General features: G+C 45.2%; 1 protein-coding gene across 5 annotated transcripts in view; it reads right to left on the reverse strand.

Annotated features, from left to right (window-relative positions):
• The window catches only part of LOC135396907 (ral GTPase-activating protein subunit alpha-1-like), a 34,603-nt gene that overhangs the window by 7,212 nt on the left and 13,693 nt on the right, over positions 1-13,698 (reverse strand). For 2 of the 5 annotated variants that reach the window (XM_064628136.1, XM_064628131.1), the window contains exons 18-34: positions 13,566-13,637; positions 13,093-13,179; positions 11,854-12,006; positions 11,749-11,772; positions 8,648-8,835; positions 8,490-8,588; positions 8,241-8,396; positions 8,037-8,168; positions 5,788-5,913; positions 5,525-5,692; positions 4,642-4,752; positions 2,942-3,010; positions 2,446-2,556; positions 2,118-2,375; positions 724-930; positions 464-611; positions 48-253 (exon numbers count right to left, since the gene is read on the reverse strand). In XM_064628136.1, the coding sequence (XP_064484206.1) occupies positions 48-253; positions 464-611; positions 724-930; positions 2,118-2,375; positions 2,446-2,556; positions 2,942-3,010; positions 4,642-4,752; positions 5,525-5,692; positions 5,788-5,913; positions 8,037-8,168; positions 8,241-8,396; positions 8,490-8,588; positions 8,648-8,835; positions 11,749-11,772; positions 11,854-12,006; positions 13,093-13,179; positions 13,566-13,637 (2,315 nt within the window). The remainder of the gene's footprint in view (positions 1-47; positions 254-463; positions 612-723; positions 931-2,117; positions 2,376-2,445; positions 2,557-2,941; positions 3,011-4,641; positions 4,753-5,524; positions 5,693-5,787; positions 5,914-8,036; positions 8,169-8,240; positions 8,397-8,489; positions 8,589-8,647; positions 8,836-11,748; positions 11,773-11,853; positions 12,007-13,092; positions 13,180-13,565; positions 13,638-13,698) is intronic. The other 3 variants (XM_064628132.1, XM_064628134.1, XM_064628133.1) reach the window with 3 other exon arrangements.

A 13,698-nucleotide genomic window follows, 5' to 3' on the forward strand; every position in this document is an offset into this window, starting at 1 on the left:
GATATGAAACCAGGGGCACTTTGGAGGAAAAACCAGCAGAAACTAACGTCGTCCAAATTATCATAGTTTTCTTGCGTGTTCTCCAAAAGCGGCAGGAGGTCGGGGGGCCGATGAACGGGACTTCTTCGGCCAGAAGAATCGTGGGAAGGGGATGCTCGTGGAGGGGACGACCTGTCTCGACGATCCGAGGGCATGTTGCGACCTCCGCTGCTGCGTTGGGTGGTGTAGTGTAAGCAAGGGTCCGGAACCGGACCTACGGAAAAGATCGTTAGAGTCTTTGCAAAATCACATTCCTGCGTGTGTACTTAGGCCCTTGTGTTTCTGGATTTTATCCAGAAAGAAAATTTTATGTCATGGGAAAGAGCAGATTTTCAAGTGAAAAAAAAAAAAAATACTATATATATATAATATATAACAACAATATATATAAAAATTGTACAGCTAGCAAGACAGATTTTCTTACCTGGAGGAAACGATCCCGCACGGCATCCATTCGGTCCGTACAGCGTAAGGCAATCCCATGCAAATCTCCCGCTCAGGTCCCGGACAATGATCCGGACTTGGGACTTTCCTGTCGCGAGTCCGACGGTTGTTCCTCCTCCAGGGGCTTCCTAGGATACGTGACTGACTTTGGTACGACATTTTCTGATTCCTGCCGCGATCTTTGGGCTCCAACTACAATGCCACAACACAGCCAGCAGGAACAAAAGTAAAACAGATTACCTGTGAAGGCACTTCAACAAGGGACATAATGGCAGAATTGTTGAGCACAAACATCTGAATGTTTGGAGAAGTGAAAATCTCCTTGCAGAGTTCTCGATCGTGCAGCATGGGAACGTCATCATGCTCAGCTACGAGACTGGTTAATTGTGCCGCTCCCAGCCCTCCCATGGGAAAATGTCCCAGCTGATGCAATAGGTGGCACAGAACCTATGGAATGGAAATCATGGAAGCATGAGCAATTAATCATGCCACAGAACTTATTGAGCAAATCAAGGAACCACAAGCAATCAATCATGTTTAGAGAACGTTTCTTTTTTTCGCAAACAAAGTGAAACAAAACAAGCGGTCAGCTTCTATGCGGATTGTGACCGAAAACTCGTCACTCATTGAAATTTCTTGATGTGTTTCATTCACTATACAGGGTGTCTTTTTTTAGGTGCCACAGATTTTTTATAAAAAATCATCGAAAAGCCATCGAACACTGATGCAGCCGGCTAGGAAAGATGTCTGCCCAACCAGGTATGTTAGATGCCCAAACGGCATATCTGGGGCTCTCATAGATTTTTAATAGAAAATCTGTGGCACCTAAAACGAGACACTCTGTATAGCTAAAGTCCCTAGCTTTCCGCGGTGAAACATTTACATTTGCGCGCAGTGGGATTTTAAAATCTGCGGTACTCCACGAGCAAGAGAAAACGAGCAAAAAAATGTTGCAGCATTCTCCCGGTATCGCTTACCGACTTGCGCCGTGCAGCTTTCAAGAATTTCATAAAATCCTGTCATTTCATAAAATTAAAATCGTTTATTTTAAAATTTAAAATAAAATCGTTAAATTTTCTTCCATCGTGGCACGTAAAGCTGTGTAAGTGTCAGCAGTTGCGTTGGGCATTGCTGTCGCGACCGATTGGGTTGAACTCGTAAAAATATCCCAGATTGATTGAAATCCTTACATGATTCTATAACACTACATCAAATATTCCTAAAAAAACACGCTGTTCTGAAGGATACAGCAAGCTCCATCAGACATAATCTGGAACGTACATTTAATAAAGAGACTCCAAAGGTGCATAGCAAGAGGCACGCGAATGGAACCCGCCGTAATAGCAGACGACAAGAATTTCTCTTAGTTCAACACGGACACAATTATGGCCTTTGTATTGTTACTTTCATTGTTTAATGAATTGTTTAATTGTGTTGTTAATTAAAAAACTGTTTTAAGTATGCACAGGTGCGAGGATGCAAGGCTGCACATGCGCACCTGTGCAGAATTCAGATGTGGTGGCGCATCTCAGACTATTCGAACGCACCCAGTGTCTGTCAGCGTCTCTATAACTATGTTCTTCACTCTACATACACAAAACAAAACTGACAGAATAAAAAAAAAGAATGACTACCATTCTTGCAGCAAGCTTGACGTTTCCAGTTCTACGGAGATCGTTCTGCAGAACAGCTGGTGGTACAAAGCTGGCCATGGAGCGGGCTATCCTTCCCCCAGACGTCATTGTGCTGCTTCCTTGGCTCTTCACGTCATCTGCTAGCTTTTCGGGCTCAGGTTCCATTCCCACAATGCCCAGTGGGCACAGTTCAGACAGCAGAGAAGACACATCACAATAGACATCTGCACCATTGCCCATGAGAGCATGGTCCAGGACCTAGAGGATAACGGGTTTACTGAGTGTTGAAGTGCTGTTCACAATGGTTTTCCAAAGTAATTGGACTCACATTCAGCACTGAAAGCAATGGTGTAGTGCCGTTGCTGTTTGGCTTGGTTAGCATCTCCAGCGATAAATTCATAACCCAGTCAGCCAGGCAGAACAATAGTGAAAGCACAACCTGCAGCACCAAATTCAATTGCAAACACAATTTGCAATACATACGACTGTGAGAAATTTTACTACATACTTTTACTACTTGACTACCCTACTTGACTACTGTTTTAAGAAATTTCACAATGTATAAAATTTTTTTTTTCACTTCTTCACCTTTTCTGACCTAAACAGACCTAAAAATTTGTAGAAAGTGAGAGCAATGTAGCATAGAGAGAGGTCAGCAAAATAAACATTTGAGGACCCTAGTTAGGTGAGCATTAACTATGTGAGTAAATGCAGTAGTCAATCAACCGACGAAGACTCGGCGCCACACAATGCCTTCAAGTACAGCTACGCGTATTCCGCAACACAGGTCCATTCATTCCGAGATTGCTAACGAAGGCACTCACTTTTCTGTTGTCTTCTTTGATGTCACCACTGTTGGTCGGCAAAAGTGAATACAACGTGGAAGACACCACCTGCAGTACGGGAGAACAATGATGTGTGTATTACTGACGCAGGCATTAATGAGACAGGACACCAACGTGATCGTGAATTAAATGAGTTTCCCAGCTGTGGCCTTCACACATTGTCAGGAATGTGTCAATTTTACATTTCTATCCTCAATGTGCAACTTCGTTTTTTTCATGCCTACCACTTGTGTAATGGCAACAGGTTCATGACAGAACATGTGGGGCATTGACTGTCGTCTGCAGTGAAAGACGAAGTGTGGTAGTGGTTTTTTGGCGGGCAGCGGGCACGATAAGGGGGCACGATAAGGGGGCACGATAAGGGGGCACGATAAGGGGGCACGATAAGGGGGCACGATAAGGGGGCACGATAAGGGGGCACGATAAGGGGGCACGATAAGGGGGCACGATAAGGGGGCACGATAAGGGGGCACGATAAGGGGGCACGATAAGGGGGCACGATAAGGGGGCACGATAAGGGGGCACGATAAGGGGGCACGATAAGGGGGCACGATAAGGGGGCACGATAAGGGGGCACGATAAGGGGGCACGATAAGGGGGCACGATAAGGGGGCACGATAAGGGGGCACGATAAGGGGGCACGATAAGGGGGCACGATAAGGGGGCACGATAAGGGGGCACGATAAGGGGGCACGATAAGGGGGCACGATAAGGGGGCACGATAAGGGGGCACGATAAGGGGGCACGATAAGGGGGCACGATAAGGGGGCACGATAAGGGGGCACGATAAGGGGGCACGATAAGGGGGCACGATAAGGGGGCACGATAAGGGGGCACGATAAGGGGGCACGATAAGGGGGCGCGAGCCAGGGTGCCTGTGCTTGGTTGGAACCACGACCTACTAGATTATAACTACCACGTCATAATCGGCAACCCCTATGAGAAGCCCGTCCCCACGATCCGCTAGGGGCGCTACTCATCGGCCCGCAAGATCTACATCATGATTGGACAATGAAAATTTAAATTTTCAACGTGCAGAATCAGACGTACGACTACCGTAGCAGACGACAGCAACAGCTGCTACGAAAACGTGTAGAATGATGATAATCAACTTTAGAATGAAACATCTTCCGTGGGACATCCACCGCTGTACAAAAATACTAAGGTAAGGTGAAGTACAAAGTATTGTAGAAATTGAGGAAGCAATAACCGGGCCGACGAGTAGCGCCACCACTAGCTTCCAACTGCGGCGCTGGGAAGGGGTACCTATGACATGGTCGTTATAATCTAGTAGGTCGTGGTTGGAACAAGACGGGACGTGCCGAATGAGACATGGCCTTTCTTTCCTGGGATTTGGAGACGCAGAGGACCTTCCTTGGTTGAAGTTAAGCATGTAGGTGGTCAACAAATGTTGCTTTGCGATTAGACTTGTGTTGCCAGTGTTCCTTGAGCTGCGGTTGGGCCCTTGGACCGGTTGGTTGACGGATAATCTCACAAATTGATGCACAACGCGGGGCCCAAACCCATGACCCCTGAGATGATGAGTCTCGTGCTCTACCGACTGAGCTGACCAGGCACGGAACAAGATCAAAAATTTCAGGGACATGCTCAGTAGATGCTATAGATATGCAAGCTTGACAATTCTGGTTCAGCCTACCTGTAAGTTTTAGTGCACTCACCTCAATTATAATAACAGGAATGTCACTCATATTATCTGACAGGTAGACGGCATGGTCACACAGCAAACGAAGCATGTCACTAGCCACTTGTGCAACCTTGTGACTGGTGTGCTGCAAATTATAATGTGTTATATGTCACAGATAAATGTATTAAACTGAAGGCTAACATGAGGGAACTTGCATGTGCCGCAACTTTACATAATCTCGCCAACGTTATTACACATTAGAATGCTTAACACAACAGAACAAAATGTATGCTTGTAGAATTATGTCACACAATCACATCCTCTTCATGCAGTACTTAATAGACATCAACAAAGCAAGGAGTGATCGTTCAATTACGTAAAGTACCGTAAGAAGGCCATATAGTGAAGAAGCCTGAGCGTGGGCGAAAAAACACGGAGGGGACACGAATGCGACAGCTCAAAACACAGCTTTTCGAGCTGTTGTGTTTGTGTCCCCTCTGTTTTTCGCTCACGCTCAGTCTTCTTCACTATATGGCGTTCCTCCACCAGCATGCCTGTATCTATGAGATTTTAACCAAAGAAAGCTAACCCCTCCGAGTGCATGTTACGACATGGAAATCCTGGACGTAAAAAATAAAAGTAGAACAACCTTTAATTCAATGACACCCCCAGCACAATTTCTACTATGGGATGAACGGGCAATTATTCTGGACAAATATTTCAAGGCTGAACTGCACGCAGAAGTGCAAAGAAGCAGAAAAATATGCATTTCATATTTTATATGCATTATATATATAGGTATTTCATACAAATTCGACATAAATTTAAAATACTTCATAGGTTCTCCCGGCTTAGTCTCAGCATATATGCATCAGTACAGCAGACTAAGACTTCTTACCTTTTATAAACATCCTCACCTTAATGGAAATGAGAAGAACACCAACTGCCTCCTGAATTTTATGAAACCCAGTGTTGTGAGCAAGCTCTTCGTAGACCATGATTGCGAGCGAGCTGATGGCTACACATCGTGCCGCACAATCAGGATCACTCATGCCAGCACGAAGGAGAAGAGTGGCCACGTGCTCCTGCAGGGCGGAACGGTAAGTTGAATTTTAGTTAATTTTAAGTTCAGGCAAATTAATTACCGATTCTGCAAAAGCTAAATAACAGTTTCATTCACCTTTGCTTCAGTAAATGGTAGCAACGTTAAATTTTCGGCATCTGGCTGGAGAACTTTAACCTCTTTGTAAACATTTGGAAAACAAAGTAAGCTTCCCAAGAGTGTGACCGCCTCAACCCTGGGCATCTGAAATCAATCATGCAATGTCATTTCGTGCACATGGTATAAACAAAATTAATGCAGCTTGGTAGCAGGGCCGGCGTCTACATTTTGGTCCTGGGGTGGGCACACTCTGAGATTTGGAATTCAAATCGAATAGTATGCAGTTATTTGCTTCGGTATTCAAATGGTTTGAATATTTGCATTGCCCTATAGCTTGGTCCTCCTGGCAAAACTTGATGAGCATAACTACAAGGTGAATTTAGGAAAGGTTACACATTTCGATCAAGTCATAAAAATACAAGATAGCATTTCTGGCGCTTCAAGCGTTGCAGACTGATAGTCATTCGCCTGAAGTTTTATCCACATCTTTTTTTTTCAAATGCTATCATTTTGTAGAAAAAAAGTGAGAAGCAAAGCAAATTCTCACCCCATGCATTTCCTACGGCCTAAAACCGCCCGCAAACCGCCATTTTTTCCTCTGTCTGCTTCAAGTTCACATCGCCACGTATAGGTGGCGCTGCCTGGAGACGAAGCAGAGCCAAGACCTATGGAACAACCAACAAACAGATGGACCAGATGCAGGGTTTCGAGGCAGCGCCACCTATACGTGGGAATGTGAACGTGAAGCAGACAGAGGAAAACATGGCGGTTTGCAGGCGATATGGGCCATAGGAAATGCATGGGGCGAGAATTTGCTTTGCTTCTCACTTTTTTTCTACAAAGTGACAGCATTTGAAAAAAATATCGATAAAACTTCAGGCAAATGACTATCAGTCTGCAAAGTTTGAAGCGCCAGTAATGTCATCATCTACTTTTACAACGCAATCAAAACGTGTAACCTTTACTAAATCCACCCTGTACAGTAAAACCTCGATAATTTGATCCCCGTTAATTCAGAAATTCGGATAATTTGGACTACTTGCGCTGTCCCGACAGATGCCTACATAACCCTATGCTAAGAAACACGATCACATGGACAAAGAAGGCAAAGTGTAGTGCCACTCTAGAGATAAGAAGTACATCATAGCATCACTATGATTATCCGTGCCGTGGTCGTCTTTCTCCCTTAATGCATCTGCTGTCAAGCAACCACGTGTCTCACACTCTTGTTTCTGCGTTGCACGCCCAGCTGCGACGGTGACTGCGTAATCGACTGTGAAGAAATCACAAACTGCTGTCGCCTTCGCGGTTTTACGCGATCGAGAAGCTCTGTCTGCATTGGGGCACGCGACTGCTGAAGAGGAACGACAGCCACTCCCATGGTCTCCTGCCTTCTTAGGCGCAACTTGAGGACTACGATATAAACTTATAATTGACGACGGTGTTTCTGTTGCTAGCAGTTTGAGCGAAGATGAAATTGTGGGCAATGTCCTTGCAACTGCTGAGAAGACTATCGCCGGACTACGAATGTGAGGAGCCACTGTCGTTGCAGAAGCACTTGCAGTTTTGGATTACTTGTGCTTCAACACTTCTGGTGGTGCAAGTGTGGTGGAGCACCTAACCACGCTACGAAAACTTCTAACGGCGCAAATGAGCTTGCAGAAGCAAACTATCATACCCTGACAGTTTTTCTTAAATAAAAGTGTCTTCATAATGGCAAGTACACCCTTTGTTATTGTGGTGCATTCAATAATTCGACATTCGGATAATTCTGACATTTTCGTGAGTCCCGTGAGATTCAAATTAACAGGGCTTAACTGTAAGTTTTTGGTGTTGACTGGTGAACTGTTTGAGTGTTGAAATGCGAGTGACACTGTTGTAGTGAGTATTGAGACGTGATGGATGAAGGTAAATTCACCGAGATTTGTCAGTAGGACCAACCTGTCAATTGGATCAGTAGCACCTCTCGATGAGAAGTGCACAATGTCGTCTCTCTGTAAGAAGTTTCCTTTGGTAACCCTCGCATAATGGTAGAAGTGTGAAATTTTGATATAAAGAAATTGGGTAATGGTAACGAGGCTTTTACAAAGCTATGACACTCTTATGGAGGCACTGGACCTGTTATGCAGAGCTAGCCGGACCCAAATGATGCCTAACAGTATGGTTAGCTACAGGGAAAACAATTTAAATTAAGTGGTCGAAACACAGGTAGTTGCAGAGTTACTCTATCTCGATGAATTGAATGTCTTCATTATGCAAGCACTCACTCCTTTCATTCCCGCAGAGCAGACGACGGTACCTGCTCCCCGAATAAGGTCGAGAAACAAAATGGTGTGTCCCGGAAGGCCACACGAAAATAGCTTGGATCCGCAGTACTTTACAATGGCATTCACTGCCTTCTGCAATGAGTGACAGTTCAATCGTGAATGTCGTTCATCTGTGTGGCACAAAGCAGCTAGCGTAACACTTGCCTGATCCTCTGTCAGCAGAAACGAATGAACTATTTTATAAAATCGAGCCAGATAGTCGAATGACAATGGATAGTCGTGTCGTCTAACTGTTAGCCAGCATAGCAGTCGCAGGGCCAGGAGACGACCACGCTCGTACGAGTCAGCCAGGCTGGTTGCCTAAAAAAACAAAACACCAATATTGCATGTATGCAAAACAAGCATGATGCGGAGGTAAAAAAAAAAAAAAATTCTCCAGCTCCTAACATTCACCTCGAATAACCACGGTGCAATCAGAAGTAAAGGTGGAATCAGTGCAGGAGGGTCGGGCGTCGTCATGTTATCTTCAGTTACTCCGAGGTTCTCCCTCATCTGCAAAGACACAATGTCGAAGCTCCGCAAGATATTCACTTCCTGCACACAAAGCCCACCTTGACTAAAGTCTCGGAGAGGGCGATGAGATGTTCCATGACCTGTGCGTGAATAGCGGGGCTGTGAATGTTGTTGACGTCACCCATAGAGCCCAGCATGCGGCGCCATATTGCAACGGCCACTTCCGGAAGCCATCCCTTCACTGTCCCGCCAGCCAAGACACTGTGCCTGTCTGTCCCGCCATCTGCTGAATGAGTTGAATTATGGAGCTTCTCACAATGCGATAGTGTGCAAGAATATATGCTGTACGCTATAGGGTCCTGTGTTTTTGGATTTTATGTGTTTTTTTTTTTTTTTTTATCTGAGGGTAAAACTTGGGTTTTATTTCAAGAGCCGTAAAACAGGGCAAAATCGGGTGATATGAAGTGGAAAAGTAGAGCTCCTGGCGGAAAAAAAAAGTGCTTCACGCATTTTAGATGAACATGAGATGCGGATCAGCCGTGCAGAGTGTCCAATGCTTAGCGTTCTCCATATTGGTGGCTGAATTGGCACTGGGCCAAGTTCTTTTTTTTGGGGGGGGTGGGGGTGGGGGTTTACCCCAAGTGATGGTAATGCAAATCGGGGGTGAATACGAGTTTTACCCTAAAGCACAGGGCCCTATGTATGCACCATCAAGTCGTCATATTCTCTCATCAGCTTGAGAAAACAAGTGTGTACTGACACATTGTGAGAGATATGGCTATAGAGAAAATGGCAACATGCCAAATACTATGTCTTCTGTGGATTGCCTTCAGTGTGTTGACACAAGCGCAGCCTGATCACAAATCAGTGTTGTACGTAACAGTGTTACAAGTAATGCTGTTACAGTAATCAATACTTTTTTCGGTATTGGAGCGCGGATCGCGATACCTTAAATCTGTATCGGAAAAGTATTTCCGGTACAAATTTACGGTAACGCGATCTCCGCATCGTTACCGATACAAATACTTTTTTTAGTGCTCCACCTTTTCCTCATTGGCCATATTTCTTACTCTTATTCATTGTCACTGGTCCGCCTAGCGCTTGAACGTGCTCCATAACGGGAATTATACCAAACACATGTGAACTTTTTTCTTCGAACCTGGAGTAAATAGCCATGCTACGCTCAACAAGAGAGTTGAGGTCAACGAACGGAGGTCAAATCCTGAACAGTGCACTCTGGATTCCACTGCTAAGCTGCCGTGTCGGACTGAGTCACGCTCACATATGTACTGTGGTGTTGTAGCTTCGGATATGTTTCCTTTGTCATTGGACTCCACGGCACGTGTGGGTAGGGTTGCCACCTTTCGTAGTGATGGAGAGGAGGTGGAATAGAGGTAAAGGAGGAAAGGCTCGCCGGAAAGGGAAGTTGGTGAGGGGTGGAAGAGTACACACCGAAGACATGAGAGAGAGAGAGAGAGAGAGAGCTCAAGACAATACGAGGAGACGTGTTCCTGTGTGTAATAATAATAATAATAACAATGAGTAACTAAGTAAACAACTGGTGACTGCGCGGAGTTGGGTCTGTGCTCCAGATTTATTCAAGCTGTAGTGGAATGTTGAAGAGAAAAGCTCGCAAAAGCCCCTATGAAAGGTCTTGAGCCACAAATACCGGCAAAAGGCTGCCGGTATCACCTTCCTACCGGCAACCGGCAGAGCGAGCAAATAGCGGCGAGCAGAGCGGCCTGGTGGCAACCCTATGTGTGGGCCTGACACTATCGTAATTGTCATATCGGCCTCTGTCAGCTGCCGGAGAGACCACAGCCTGCTAGGTTGGCAGAAGAAGACTTTGAGAACCAGCTATTGATGAAATTCAAGCAAAGTGTCCCAGCTAAATATGCCGTCCTTTTAGTGCAAAAATGTCTTCTCCCAATTTGCTATTATACAAATGGGGTGTTCACGTAAGCGAGATTTCTATGTTGCATCAACTTCATATTTTCAACAAAAGTATCGTGCAAAGTATCGCATAACTAGTTTTTAGTAACGGTAGCGGTACTCCGTTACTTTAAAAAAGAATTATCGATATTGGTATTTTTCGATACTTTTTACTCAAGTAAACGAGTATCGGTATCGCGATACCGTATTTCGGTAATGGGTACAATACTGTCACAAATACACAATGATGCAAAATCATCCACACACACAATCTCGCTCACAATCGGACATACTCGCATGAACCTCGGGAGACACTAGGATCTGAGCATAAGTTGGCGATTCACGATGAGTCGAAGACCACGTCACATACCTGAGTGTGTCACGCATCAATGTAGGAGAACTGCGTGAATTATGATAGCAGCTGCACATAATGGCAATGTATAGACAAGTATATCCTACTGCCAAAATCTGCCTATGCATGATAGAATAAGAACAAGATCGAGAACAAAAATCTTGCACCACACAAACGCGAAAGAGCTGAAAAAGTGAAAGGTGGGCCTTCATGTGGTACCTACATGTGACCTCTGCTCGAAGTTTCGTAACAAAACTGAGAAGCAACACCGGCTGTAGTAGTTGTGAACGTATAGCGCCTCGTGTTTTCGGGTTTTATGCTTTTCAAAAATTGGGGTAAAAATCAGGTTTTATTTCAGAAGCCGTTAAACGGAGTACAATCGTGTGATATCTGGTGGCAAAGCACTGGCGGAAAATTTACTGGCGGAAAATAAAGACAGATTCTAGCATTGTAGATAAACACAAGATGTGGAACAGCCATGCTGAATGGGCTATGTTTAGTGTTCTCCACTGGCCATATTGGTGACCGAACTGGCACATTACCAAGTTAGCTTTCAGTGTTTTTTCGGTTTTGCCCAAAGTGATGGAGATGAAGATTATGGGGGGGGCATAAAAATGGGTTTTACCTAACCCTAAAACACAATGCCTTATGAACGTATTTCGTTAAAGCATTACCAGATTGAATCTAGTGCATTAATGAACTGCAAAAATGTTTTCTTTTTCATCGCATAAAATTGTGGCTGAAGGATGTAATGCGAAATCATAAATCACAGCCAAGAAAACTTGAACCATCAATAACATCTCACTAAACATCGACACTAAGAACAATTTTTCAGATACAACTGCAATATAAATGCTACTAAGGAATCACGAGTTTGCGACACGTCAACAAAACATGCTCTGCAGCATCACCTACCTCTTCGCTTCCGTTCTGACAGACCTGACATCGTAATAGAGAAGGACTCACATTTATGAAAACCCAGAACACTTACACACCAAGAAGACACAATGAAGTACCTACCTCCCGAGTTACAGGTACCTTCACTGCTGGCAACCAGCACGTCAATCTGAATGGGCGAATCCTTAATGCTTGTACTCTCGAGACCACTCGAGGGAGTCGGAGACGGCGACCGGCTCCTGTACTCGGAGCCGTGAGACATACAGGGAGAATCCACTACGTGAGCGAGAGATCAAAGGCGCAGATTCAGTCTCCGATGGTGAGAACTTTTTCGACAACACTCTCACGTGGAACAATCACAGATGCGTGTACTAATACAAACAAGCTCCACGAGGGCTCAAGCACCTGCAGAAAGTGTTCATGGTGTAGCGGGGTCTCAGAAGTACTGGCCAAGATTGTTCTGGGATTCTCAAGTACGAAATGTAGGCCAGCACACAAAAGCTGCATTGTACACCACTGGTTTGATGTACAATACATATTGTTCAGACTGCATTATCAACAACTTAAAGGAGCAGCGAAGGCCCCCCTCCACAAATATTCCCTTTTTGGCCGCGGCATATTGTGCAACAAGTAACGCACGCTCCTCAACAAGAACGATGATCATTGCTGACTCTTAGCGCGAGAGAGAGATGTCTTTGATTTGCACTCCCTCGAGAATCCCCTTCCCCTCCTTCAGTGAACCCGTAAGAGAACGAGTGAGATTGACGGCCGTGCCGTGAAGCAGACGAATTATTTCGGCATGAATAGAGGCCTAGCAGCTGCTTGCCACAACGATGCTAAGTCACACGGACGTGATTATGTCACGCCAAGAGATCAAGCCATGCCTCCAAGGTCGCGACGAACCGCTCATGGCTTCCTCTTCAGGGTCTTTTTGTAAATTTGGCTGCGCAGTGATGAGATATTGTACGGCGAGAATGTTGTGCATGGTGGCTCTTGATAGAATGCTGGATGAATGAAGCACGGTATCGAGCAAACTCTAAGGGCTGTATTCTTAAACAGTCCTCGGCTCAACCCTCCACTCGTAGCTGCTCCTCAAGACCAGTTTTGTGCTTCAAAAATTGACCCCGACACAAAACACCTCTGATTCCTTGAAGCCTAATGGCTCCCCAAGTGGAGGGGCACTTCTTTCCTCTACTCACTGGAGCCGAGGCTGAGTGTCGAGCCAAGGATCGTATAAGAATGCGACCATAAATCTCACTTCCTTGCTCCTTTAACACTAAATCACAGCAATGCCAGTTGAGGTTAGCAGAACAAATAGCAAATGAGAAACAGCATGGTTTGCAACCCGCAGCTGTACTTTACCTCTAATAGTTAAATAATCCAGGGATCTGCTCTTCGTGATCGGGCACGACGGGCGGACGTCGTGCTGACCGTTTGTGTCGGACGACACTGCGGGGAACGGAAGCGAAAAATCAAAAAGAAGGTGAACTCAACATCGACAAGACATGCGAACGAACACAGCTCCTGACAGGCAAGGCACTTGCACGCAACATTACAGGTCACTTCCATAATAAACCACCCACCCACCTGAAAGATACAAAACATTCGGAAGAAAACTAACAAAGTAGCCAAAATGTCGTTGGCAGAAACAATTACGGTATTCGTGCACCAAGAAAAAAAGCAAAAAAACAATAAGAGAAACAGGACATGCAGCATGTTTCAGACTTTGACGACGACGTTCGAGGTAAGCGTTCTGCACCTTCCTCGACAGTATCAACATCACCATCAACATCGCTATCAGTATCATCATCAATGCATAATGAGAGCACACTAACCAGATGCAATATCAAACCGGTCCTGAGTGCACACGGGAGTTCCTGCACGTCGCATTCGGCGCAGCCTCTCCACTGCAAGAAAGAAGAGAGTTTCCAAGAAAAAGCTCTAGACATGTGGCGGCAATGTCCGCCT

Source organism: Ornithodoros turicata, chromosome 6 (assembly GCF_037126465.1).
Source record: "Ornithodoros turicata isolate Travis chromosome 6, ASM3712646v1, whole genome shotgun sequence".
In the NCBI taxonomy this organism is placed as follows: Eukaryota; Metazoa; Arthropoda; class Arachnida; order Ixodida; family Argasidae; genus Ornithodoros; species Ornithodoros turicata.